We start from the raw sequence: 12871 nt of genomic DNA on the forward strand, positions 1-12871 counted from the left end.
TAACAAAGTCTCCTTCCTAAAAAATTTGACAGTATACTTCAAGCACATCTTTTGGATTTTCTAACTATAAATCTGAATACTGAGTTCTAAATCTACAACTTTTAATATATGAATCGAGCTTCAACACTAAAGAAAATCTTTGCAACATGAAGACAATTCTGTCCAAAATTAAGCACTGGAGGCTTTTTTTGTTTATCAGGGGCCTTCAAAAAGCTCATGGGCAAACAGAAGTGAAAGATCAGTTTACTGGGGTGCAAAGAATTTTTGAAATCCATGTCTAGTTTTTTCATAGTATGCATTTTCCACTAACTTTTTGAAGACCCCTTAGATAAAACCACACTGATTTTAAAGTAAGAAAAAAAAAAAGACACTGAACGCTGTTTCCTGCAAAGAATTACAGAAGCAGAAAGCCCTCTTGCATCATGAAATGGACCAAGGAACAACAGATGTCAAATTCAGCATCAGCTGGCTCTCCAAAATGCACCCAACTGAGCGGCTGGCTGGCTGGTTGTGCAGGGTTGCAGGGTCTCAGGATGCTAACTCAGGGGGGTGGGCTCCCATCCCAAGCCAGCACTCCTCCCTGGAAGGGAGGGCGTGCTGCTCTCAGGTTACCCTAGGAGAAAGCTTCCCTTAGGAGCAGCCAGCCCACTAAAGGAACGCCTCTGGCTTCCGGCTGCCCAGGGCCAGCGGGAGGCAGCTCAGCAGAGGGGCCCCGGGACACCTTCTCTGGGGAGGCAGCTCAGCAGAGGGGCTCTGGGACACCTTCTCTGTTGACTCACTCGTGACTCACGGATTTTCAGCAGCGACGTCAGGCTGCCAGAGACATTCCGTAAGAAACAAGGTCTGCTTTCCAGAGCTGACTCAGACCTGTGCCCGCCGCGGCAGCGACACACCTGCAGCTCTACTTCCCCTCGCGTCCTCCGGTGCTCCCGGCGGACTTACATAACCACACACAGCGCTGCCATTTTAAGCTGCAGGCTGCAAGCACTCTTTTTCTTGCCAAGATTCCCTAACAAACTGTTACTCTCAATTCCTTTCTTCCTTGCCACCTTACTGCTGATGAGTACAGAGAAAAACTCAAGACAATCTTGGGGGGTCTTTTTATAGAATCTGGTAGGCTCCCCTCCCCCAACTTCTACACGATAGAATTTTCAAGATTGTTTCAGCTGAGTGTCCTGCTTCCTGGGACATGCCAGCGTATGTATGTAAATGCATGCTAGAACAATGGCTCTCAATGGGAAAAACCGGGCCCAAGGCAGCTGGCAACTTCTGGACACACTTTTGATGGCTACAGTGAAGGTGTGGGGGACAGCTGTTAGCCCTGGCAAGGAGAGGCCACAGGCGCTGCTAAACATCCCACAACACAAATGACCTTCTTCCCTCACAACGCGGCATCACCTTTCCAACGTCAGTGCTGCCGGGGTGGAGAAACCCCAGCACGGACAAAAGACACTCCCTCCAAAACCAGATCACACCACACATAAATACGATGACATCAACATGCACACCGTTACTTCCAGAAAGTCCTCTTCCACGAACCAGATGAAAAGATGCAACCTTTCAAAGGGAAGAGATAACGAGTGTCAGCTTCCAAGCGGGGCTTGACACGGTTCCACTGTTTACAGGGTCCCTGGGGATGCCATACATCTATGAGGCTGGAAATAACAGACTTCTTCGCAGAATACACACAGCGATGTGGCTCCTAACAGGAGCTCTGACACATATCGCCTAATTTCAGCAGCACCACACATGAACCTCTGAAACTTCAAACATGGAAGACACCATTTTGATAAAGGCTTCTAAATTTCGGGAAAAAAATATTAACTGGCCACTAAATAGACAACATAGGGAAAATTAGGAAAGAAAAGAAATTAGCACAGTTGCCGTGAACTGTTACTGGAACACAGACGCGTGGTGAAACGTATGTCACATCCTGTTGTGGGAAACTCATTTCCTATTTTACAGATTGGTGGCTGACTCTAAGGGGACATGCCATTCAACAGAAACATGAACACGGCCAGGAGAGCCGTCTACACAACGACAAGCCCTAAGACACTGTGCTAGCTCTACACTTGCGCGGTCTCGGCTGGGTTGACCCTGGAGAGGGAAGAGAACGGAAGCCAACGTCCCCAGCTGGATGTCTCCCTGAGGGACAGAGGGGATCCAGCTGTGAACTTCTGCAGCTCAGCAGACCCACCGTGCTCTGTGCATTTAAGGTTCTGCAATGGTATCTGCTTACGCGAAAGGAAAGTTCTTTCTCTCCGGTAGAGGTCAGAGAGGGAAGAAGAGGAAACCTATCAAGTCCAAAAGCTTGACAAGCACCAGGAGGGAAATTCGCCACGGATCTGTTATTTCTGTGCTGCTCTATAAACCGCTATACACCACATGCTTAACCTCTGCTCGGCCTGGAACCACCATCAGCAACACCAAATTCGATGCAGCAAAAAGGAGAGGCGCACAGAGATGCCGATCAACTGCGCGATTTCAAGCTTTGGTGTGATGCCTTTCAACAGAGACAACTTAATCATTTTTCACCTACGAACATCTTCTATTCAAAGAGCAGCCATTCATCTGATCTCACTGTATCCTCCTGGCACCAGGTCAGGCTCACAGGGCAAACATCTTCATCCCATTACACAGGAAAACAACTGAGCCTCAGGAAAGCCATCTGATATGGCCAAGGCCACATACGTTACGATGGTACTACAGGGGCAGCTCTCCTGGCCACAAATCCAAACTAAAGAAATCATCCAGAATATTATATACAGAAATCTGGAGACACAGAAATGCAGTCCCTGGCATGAGGCAGGTGGCCTGGGACTCTCAGGCGGGCCTTGGCATCCTCCCTTCAAACGTGAAAAATGTCACAGAACATCAACACCAGATGAGGCCACTCTCTGTGCATGATGGATCAAGTCAAAATATGACCACTCCCTAATCATGTCTGAAGACAAACAAAACATGAATACTCTTCATGTCACAAATGACTGTATACATGTCGCCTCCCAGCTAAGAAGAGTGACCGATGCTTCAGCAATTACCAACCCTATAGGTGAAATTTACCAAGATAATAATGACAGAATGAACCTCTTCTTCCTAACAGCATTCCTACACACAGAAAAGCCCCATGCCCTTAAATCCTCCCCAGAACCACCTGAAGCAAACCCAAATCCTAGAATAAGTTCTATCTAACATGCTCTGACAGAGTGCCCCACAGCTACCCACGGTGTGGGTGGGTGTGTGTGTGTGTGTGTGTGTGTGTCTCACAATGATTAACAGACTCACCTTGCTCAACTGCAGTGTATTCCTGGTACTCTTTTGCTGGAAACCATTGACAAGCTTGTATTAAGAACCCAAGAGGGCTGGCGCCGTGGCTCAATAGGCTAATCCTCCGCCTTGCGGCGCCAGCACACCGGGTTCTAGTCCCGGTCGCCCCTCTTCCAGGCCAGCTCTATGCTATGGCCCAGGAGTGCAGTGGAGGATGGCCCAAGTCCTTGGGCCCTGCACCCACAAGGGAGACCAGGAAAAGCACCTGACTCCTGGCTTCAGATCAGCGCAATGCACTGGCCACAGCGCGCTGGCCATGGCGGCCTTTGGAGGGTGAACCAATGGCAAAAGGAAGACCTTTCTCTCTGTCTCTCTCTCTCTCACTGTCCACTCTGCCTGTCAAAAAAAAAAAAAAAAAAGAACCCAAAAGCCGTGACTCATATTCAGCTTTTTAAGCCTGGTTACTGATTACTGAGCATTTTCCTTAATAGGAAAATAAGTAAGAACCCAACAAACCTGCGGCAGGCATTTGAAAACCACAGGGGGAAGAGTCTACCCAGGGTGATAAAACTGAAATACAAACAGAAGAACTGACTGATCAAATTGTCCAATCTCTATGATTAGGGATATGTTGACACAAGTTGAAGCTTTCATTGGGCCAACGTTATCATACTGCAGCTTCATTTCTGCTATAATCTTGGTAAGTAAATGGAAAAGGAGCCAAACAAGACTGAAACAAGCCCAGAAATTCTTATTAGATGCACTTCCCCCATGACAACATGGAGCTGCGTACCAATGCACAGGCAGGAGTATAATTTAATCCAATGTTTCAACTCTATCAAGGGGTGGAATGATGCTCTTTTTTAAAACTTTTGATTGACACTAGTAATTCTACATATTTCTGGGGTACAGTGAGATGTTTTGATCCAAATATATAACATGTAATGATCAAATGATAATTAGCGTGTTCCTCTCCTTAAAGATTAGTCATTGCTTTGTGGTTGAGACCATTCAACATCATTTATTCCAGCTATTTTGAAATACATAGTGCATTATTGTTAACTGTGTTTACTCTGCTATGCAGTAGGATGTCACTATTTTGTCTTTCTGTACTTACATCATCTAACATAATGTCCTCCAAGGTCATCTATGTTGTCATAAATAACATACACATTTTCTTTATCCATTCATCCCTTGATGGACATTTAGGTTGACTCCTTATCTTGGCTACTGTGAACAGTGATGCAGTAGCTATGGGAGTATAGATGTCTCTTTGGCAGACTTATTTCAGTTCCTTTTGATATATACCTGGTAATGGGATAACTGAACCTGAAGTTCTAATTTAATTTTCATTAACAATAGCAGTACCAACTTACGTTCCCACCAACAATATGTCAGAATTCTTCTTCAACCACATTCTCCCCAGCATTCTTTTTGTTCTGTTTTTATATCAGCATTTGAACTTGGGTGAGGTAACAGCTCATTGTGGGTTTAATCTACATTTCCTTGACAGTTATAAAACTACCAGGGGGCCAGTGCTGTGGTGTAGCAGGTAAAACCACTGCCTGCAGTGTCGGCAACCATATGGACACTGGTTCAAGTCCCCGCTGCTCCTCTTCTGATCTAGTTCTCTGCTATGACCTGGGAAAGCAGTGGAAGATGGTCCAAGTCTTTGAGCCCCTGCACCCACATGGGAGACCCAAAAGAAGCTTCTGGTTCCTGGCTTCCAATCAGCACAGATCTAGCCTTTGCAACCATCTGTGAGGTGAAACAGCAGATGGAAGCCCCCTCTCCTTCCCTGCCTCCCCCCCCCCCACTTCTCTCTCTCTCTCTTTCTCTCTCTCTCTTGGAAATGAACCAGCAGATGGAAGACACCTCTCCCTATCCTGCTCTCTCTCTCTCTCTCTGCCTCTGCTTCTCTGTCACTCTGCCTCTCAAATAAATAAATTAATCTTTAAAAATAAATAAATAAATACAATTACTAGGAAAAAATACAGAGGATATACTACATGTCTTTGGTCTGGGCAAGGATTCTTCAAATAAAAGCTCCAGAGCACAGGCAATAATAGCACAGGTAGACAACTTGGATTATGTCAAACTAAAAAGCTTCTGCACAACAAGGAAAAATGCTACAGAAGGAAGAAAAATATTACACAGTGAGGGAAAATATTTGCAAACCACATATCTGACAAGGAGGCATTATCTAGGATTTATGAGGAACTCAAAGAACTTGAAAAGAAAAAATGAATAAACAAAGAATCCAATTTAAAAATACAAGCTAAAGACCTGAACAGTGGCCAGTACTGTAGGACAGCAGGTTAATGCCCTGGCCTGAAGTGCTGGCATCCCATATGGATGCAGGTTCAAGACCCGGCTGCTGCTCTTCCAACCCAACTCTCTGCTACGGCCTGGGAAAGCAGTAGAAGATGGCCCAAGTCCTTGGGCCCCTGTACACACGTGGGAGACCCGGAAGAAGCTCCTGGCCCCTGGCTTCAAATCAGCACAGCTCTGGTCGCTGTGGCCATTTAGGGAGTGAACCATTGGATGGAAGACCTCTCTCTCACTCTCACTCTCTCTCTCTCTGTAACTCTTTCAAATAAATAAATAAATCTTTTTTAGGGTGGTGCTGTGGCTCACTTGGTTAATCCTCCGCCTGCGGCACCAGCATCCCATATGAGCACTGGGTTCTAGTCCCAGTTGCTCCTCTTCCAGTCCAGCTCTCTGCTGTGGCACGAGAGGGCAGTGGAGGATGGCCCAAGTCTTTGGGCTCCTGCACCTGCATGGGAGACCAGGAAAAAGCACCTGGTTCCTGGCTTCAGATCAGCGCAGCGCCGGCCACGGCGCCCATTTGGGGAGTGAACCAACAGAAGGAAGACCTTTCTCGCTCGCTCTCTCTCTCTCTCTCTCACTGTCTATAACTCTACCTGTAATAAAAAAAAAAAAAGGAATAAATCTTTTAAAAAAAAAAAAAAAAAAGACCTGAACAGACACTTTTCTAAAGAAGACACAAAAATGATGAAGAGATAAAGGGAAATATTTTTGCTTTTTTAACTTTTCTTTGTTTTTGTCTTCATTTTTTCACAAGTTATAACCATCCATAATTATGGGGTACACAGTGATGTTATGATATTTGCACATCGTGTGGAAGGAATGATTCAAGTTAAAACATATCCATCACCTTAAATACTTATCACTTATTCCTCCTGTTACTTTGTACCCAATGAATGCAATCTCGAATGATACAGTAATAATTCCTACAAATTTCAAAAAGGATTCCTAAATTACTACAAAATTACTGAATTACATATTTTCTCTATATTATATAAAACCATGTACCTCAATTGCTTAAAAAAAAAATCCAGGATAAGCATTTGGCCTAGCAGTTACGATTCCTCTTGAAAGACCCACATCCCATTTTAGAACGCCTGGGTTAGAGACCCAGCCCCACTCCTGAATCTAGCTTCCTGCTGATACACACGCTGAAAGGCAGCAGGTGGGACTCAAGTACGTGGATCCCTGCACGCAGATGGAAGACCTGGATTGAGTTTCTGGCCTCTGGCTTTGTCACGGCCAAACCCTGAGGTTCTGTCTACATCACAGCAAACTTTCGTTTCTGGGTTTTTCAGTAAGCTAAGAAGCTTCATTACCCTGAAGTCACACTTTACACATGTGGCACGGAATGAGCGGGGTGAACGAGAACAAACATTTCCATGAAAAGTGACTTTCAGTCAAGACGGAGATGCTCTTCCAGCTGCATACCTCAGAATACCAGAAAATCAGTCATGCGTGTGCTTAATGCTCCCATTTCTTCCCAAAAACAGAACTCGAATGATCTCTAATTCTAAAGAAGGGTCCTGTTGTCCTATTTTCTTATCATGACACCTATACATTTCTGCCTTCTAGTTTCTGTGCACGTCTGCAAGCCAGACCAGACCTCCCACCTCTCAGACACCAGCCACTCTTGGTGCTCGACCGCACATGGTCTGCACCTTGCTGGAAACCTCTCCAGGCACCTGTTACTAGACATTGCCTTATAATGTAAGCTGTGTCACCTCTCACCTTTCACCTTTGATCCACAGCCTCAAAGACCCTGTCTTAGAGTATGTAGTCTTCAGATTCACTAATAAGTCTTCAGCTTGTTCATACAAAGAAAATAAGCAAAATGCTTTTGATTTGTGGAGGAGAAACAATTCTACTCACCACATTTTTTCCTTCACTTTGGGCATCTCGGTAATCAGGATTAAGCTGAAAAAGAAAGCAAAACTAGATTTGGACTGTTGTTAAAAGAACATTAACAAGACCACTGATGTTTAATTCAGTTCACTATTTTACCTTTAACTAAGTTCAGTGTAAAAGGAAGTTATCTAAGGAACTACTGGTAATTAGGACAATTTAAAACATTACCACCAAGTACCATGAGACAAGCACTAAGATGCCAACTAGAAGGCCTTAATTTATATCAGAAATGTTGGCATCCTTGATGAAATGAGAGCTGATAATCTCACTGAGTCTAGGGAAACACTCGAGAGAGTTCACCATTTTACATAACACAAAAATGGCCATTTACCAGTTACTCAGAAACCAATTTATTTTATTTTATTTTATTTTTTTATTTATTTGACAGAGACAGTGACAGAGAGAGAGAGAGAAAGGTCTTCCTTCCGTTGGTTCACCCACCAAATAGCCACTACGAGCTGGAGCTACACAGATCTGAAGCCAGGAGCCAGGTGCTTCCTCCTGGTCTCCTATGGGGTACAGGGGCCCAAGCACTTGGGCCATCCTCCAGAGAGGTGGACTGGAAGAGGAGCAACCAGGACTAGAACCCGACACCCATATGGGATGCCAGTGCTGCAGGCGGAGGATTAACCGAGTGAGCCATGGTGTCGGCCCCTCAGAAACCAATTTTTAAAAATAGAGCAGAGGAAAGTTTTGAAAATGATTCAAGACCATGAATTACATGCTACATACATGAAGAAAAGAAAGCACAGCAAAAGAGCAAATATGTATCAGATATGTCAATTAACACAGAAGGACTTCTTTAACACCAAAAACCTGGATATGGAGTTTAGGGGTCATTCCAATGAGAAAAACAGGCTCTGGATATGTTCAGTGTTGACCCAAGTATCAACTCCTGGCTCCACCTATCTACATAGTCTCAAAATAACCAGGCTGATAATTTGTACAGCAACATATTTAAAAGGTGTTTTCTTGAAGTCACAACTTGTCCAGGTGCATTTAACCATTTTAACATGAATCAACCAGGGTGCAAAATTTACAATCCTATTTTAAAATATATTTTATACAAGGTAAAGAGTCTTTCTCAAAATGACATTTAGTTAGCAGCTGTAGGAACTGCTGTTCCCAGTGTGCCACTAAATATTAATGAAGGTACTGATCAAAAAAAAAAAAAAAAAAGCCCAAAAAGAAACAAATTTGGAAGAAAAAAAAAAAAAAAGAAAAACAACCTCAATGTCATTGAAAACTAAGGCTGAAAAACAACCTAAATTCCAAATCTTCTATGAATTGACACAAATTATGACGGGTCTTCCAAAAGTTCATGGAAAATGTTTATCTTATGCATAGACTCCAAAATTTTTTGCAGCAAAATATATTTATCATTTAATACCTTCTTCCCCTCCCTTTTAGACGTGTCCTCATAAAGCAGAGTTCTGGGTAAGAGACAGGTAAGGATCCAGTTTTTCTCTTGTGTACTCTTTTTTTTTTTTTTCCAAAGAAATCTTTTATTTAATGAATACAGACAACTTTAGGAATACAGTGATTCTTGCCACCACCTGCCCTCCCACCCTCACTCCCACCCCACCTCCTCCCTCTCCTATTCCTAGTCTGATTCTCCATTAAGATTCATTTCTCCTGCTGACTTGGAGATCCTGAGAATTTACCAAGCAAAAACTTCCAGAAGGGCTTCTCTAGGGCTAAGAAGCTGCTTTCAGATCACACAGAAAATTCTCTCCCCAGCCACTGTCCTGCCATCAGTCTCTGTCTTCTCACGACCAGACAGCTGATGATGCTCAGACAACAATCGGGCAGAAAGCACTGGGGAGCTGATGATGGCAAGGCCATTGTGAGTGCAGCGTGTGAAAACGGGGAGAAGACAGAAGACGCGTGATGCTGTGTACCGGCACTGTGCTGCCTGAGAATACAGAAACAGCCACGGGACACAAGACAGAAGCAACTGCAGCACAGCCTGGGACGCTGAGCTGACGTCTGATGAAACTGGGAGCTGCGCTCGAAATGCAACCATCCGTCTGCCCTGCAGCTGGAGATGCAGAATGCTGGTATGTTGTCATAGCAGAGATCGAACTCATGCGACAAAAGGAGAAGCCACTCAACACTTCTGGTTCTGCACAGAGCTCATCTGAGGATATGAGAGAGGACTGGAAGAGAAGGAAAGGGAAAGGAATGGAAGGGGAGGGGTGGGGAGGGCCGGGCTGGGCCAAAAAAAAAAAAAGACTCAAGGTAGAGTATATCAGAACAAGGGAAATTCTCAGAGTCCTGAATATAACACAAACTTTCCAGGACATGGTTTGGCACACCCAAGAAAGTAGAAGTCAACAAGACCTCCACATCAAGGCAACATACAGAATTAAAAGAACACAAAGGTAACAGTAATAGAAATGATAATGTAATCATATAAAGAACCGGGAATGTTGAGGATGTCAATCAAAATGGACACATAAATACAAAACTAAAGTCCACGTTGGCAGCAATAAAAAAGCAAGCTGATGCTACAGAAAATGGTGCAGAAGAAAAGGCACTGGAAAGCTGTCCCTCAAGTCACAGAAATGGAAACTGGGTAAAAGGCAACAGTCATGGAGGACAGAAGGGACTATCAACTGACAGGCAAGTTGGGTACTGTCAAGGACGAGAGCGCATCGAGGGGGACAAGCAACAAAAAGATGATAGAAAATGGAACTTTTCTCAGCTGAAGAAAGAACCACGTATGCACCAATTATCCCATTCCAGGAAAATCAACTAAACAGACGAACACATTCACTGGAGGTAAGTGGGAACCAGAAGGAGAGCAGTGACCGCGATGCCAGACACTGCTTGACATTATAACCTGCTATGAGCATTGCCAGATAAAAATGCATCGTGTGGAATGGAGGATGGATAACCAAAGGCGGCATGCCCAGTGGCGTCCAATCCAGCAGTAACATGGCTGGCTCCGGACACCTGCAACCACAGGATGAGTCTCAGGAAAGCGCAGGGGAGGAGGCCAGCCACAAAAAGCAGATGCCCTGCAAGAAGCCATTCAAGGAAACACAAGAACAAACGAAAACTCTGGTGAAACAAATCAGAAAGTAAGTGGAAGTGTGAGCGAGTGCAGAGGGAAGAAAGCAGAACCCAGTGCAAGACTCAAGGGGCAGTGTCCCCAAAACAGCAGACGATTAGACTCCAGCTGCCTGGCGGTGCGGGGCCCACAGTGATGAGGGCTGGGAGCTGCTCTTGCCTTCCTGCAGTGAAGTAACACACAGAGTAAGTCCAGGATTACTTCTTGCTTCTGGAATCCAAGAGCCAAAGGGGGAGGGGCAAAGGGAGAGTTAACTGACTTCTTGTTTACTGATTTATCAAACTCTAGAACATACAGTTTTACTTGGAAGTTAAGAAAATCACAGCATAGTTGTAGAAGGAATTTTTTCCACCTGCTTTAGTTAAGTACTAAGATAGCGTCCTAAAAAATTGCTTTCTCTTCAAAGAATTTCCACTCTTCTTTTAAACTGAAAAAAATAAATTTCTTCTAAAAAAATAAATTTTCTTTTAAAAAAATAAATTTCTTTTAAACTTAAACAAATAAATAAATATGTGATAAAATTTTAACTAAATTACATCCCAAAAATACCCAACATGTTTTACCAAGAATATCCCAAAGTTTTTATCCAGTAAATGTCAGAATAGTTGGTCCCCAGCACTGTAAAGTGAACTCATGCTGGACAGCATGATTTATCTGTAACTAGAAAGTATACAGAAACGGGAATTAACATATCTAAGCCAAAGACAAAATAAGGGACAGATGTTTGGTGCAGCAGGTAAGCCACCACTTGGGTTATCTTCATCCTATATTGTAATACCTGGGTTCAAGTCCCAGTTCCACTCTCTGTTCTAGCTTCCTGCTAATATACACCTTGTGAAGTAGCAGGTGATGTCCCAAATAATTCAGTCCCTGTCACCTACATGGGAGACCCAGACTAAACTCTCAACTCCCAGCTTCAGCCTGGATCAGCTCTGACTGTTGGCATGTGGGGAGTGAACCAGCAGATGGGAGAAATCCCTCTCTCTATTTGTCTCTCTCCTTCTCTCTTTCTGTGTCTCTCAAAGAAATCTTAAAAGAAAACTATTTACAAAACACACAATAAAGTATGTTCTCTGAAACACAGATCGTAGTCTGTCCCAAAGACAACATCACTTTCTAAAATTCTGTCTTCACGTACTTCACCTGTTTAGGGTCATCCGTCCAATCCCTGGCTAGCTGGATAGGAACAGGACTCCACACTCTTGCTCTATAAGGAAACATCACTGGCCTCAGGAAAGGCCTCCTACCCCACAGAACTCAGGGTGCTCCTTGATATAATCAGAAATATCAACGAGCACACCCTATTTATATGTCAACAAACTTCACAAAGCCCCATCCTTGGCAATGATATGAAAGATGGTGCCAGTCAGTGAGATTTCTCTTCATCTCTACCTCTTAGCTGCAGTGTTTTTTTTAAAAATAATCAGCACAGTGACTACTTCGCTGAATTCAGAAACCTATAGGTAATAAGAATAATAATTACAAGGAAAGGGAGGAGAAGGGAAAGGAACAGAAACTGCCTGAACAAATGTGAGGCTATATAATTTCACCAACAGTAACTCTTTAAAGGCCAAATAAGTACAGGCTTTAAATTATACTACTGTTTTCCCTCTTAAAATAGAGTATCAGTGATTATTAAAGTAATTAAACAAAGAATAAGGAAAATATTTTTGTTACAAAGGGAGGAAGATACATGATTATATGGAGGTTCTTGAATCTGTTAGAACTTTAAAGGAAATATTTCCTTAATATAAAAAACAAATTATAAATGTGGCATTGGAGAGAGGGAGCATGACTATAGTATTCAATCACTTACTCATTAACCATTACAGAGCACCCACAGTGGGCAACGCCTTGTGGCGTACGATATTTCAGCAAAGACAGAGAGGATATGGTCGTTGTCCAGCAGACCTTACAATCAAGGAGGGAAAATAAGACATAAATACAGTCAGCTGTAATGCAAAACAGAATATGGCCAGAGATTTAAGACAGGGATGAATAATTTATAAGTAATATAGGTCAGGAAGGAGGGATCTGCGGTGGGCAAATTTATTCAAGAATTATTCATGGAGAGAGTAGCATGTGAGTTAAGTCTTGAAGGACGGTAGAAGTGTATCTGACAGAGAAGGAAAGAGGGAGAACAGCAGACAGGTAGGTGTGGAGAGAAAGATGAAGCTTATTCAGAGAGGACCCATAAATGTCATTTATGGGATACTTTTTATATGCACGTAAAGGTTCCTTCATTTAACCTCTAGATTATGCTATACCAAGCGATTCTGAAACCCTCTGTGC

At 43.5% G+C, this 12871-nt stretch overlaps 1 protein-coding gene across 1 annotated transcript in view; it reads right to left on the bottom strand.

The window, feature by feature from the left end:
- ITPR2 (inositol 1,4,5-trisphosphate receptor type 2) overlaps positions 1 to 12871 on the bottom strand; it is a 525149-nt gene that overhangs the window by 378309 nt on the left and 133969 nt on the right. The window contains exon 10 of the mRNA XM_062194964.1: positions 7468 to 7512. Coding sequence (XP_062050948.1) covers positions 7468 to 7512 — 45 coding nt within the window. The remainder of the gene's footprint in view (positions 1 to 7467; positions 7513 to 12871) is intronic.

Source organism: Lepus europaeus, chromosome 6 (assembly GCF_033115175.1).
Source record: "Lepus europaeus isolate LE1 chromosome 6, mLepTim1.pri, whole genome shotgun sequence".
Classification (NCBI taxonomy): Eukaryota; Metazoa; Chordata; class Mammalia; order Lagomorpha; family Leporidae; genus Lepus; species Lepus europaeus.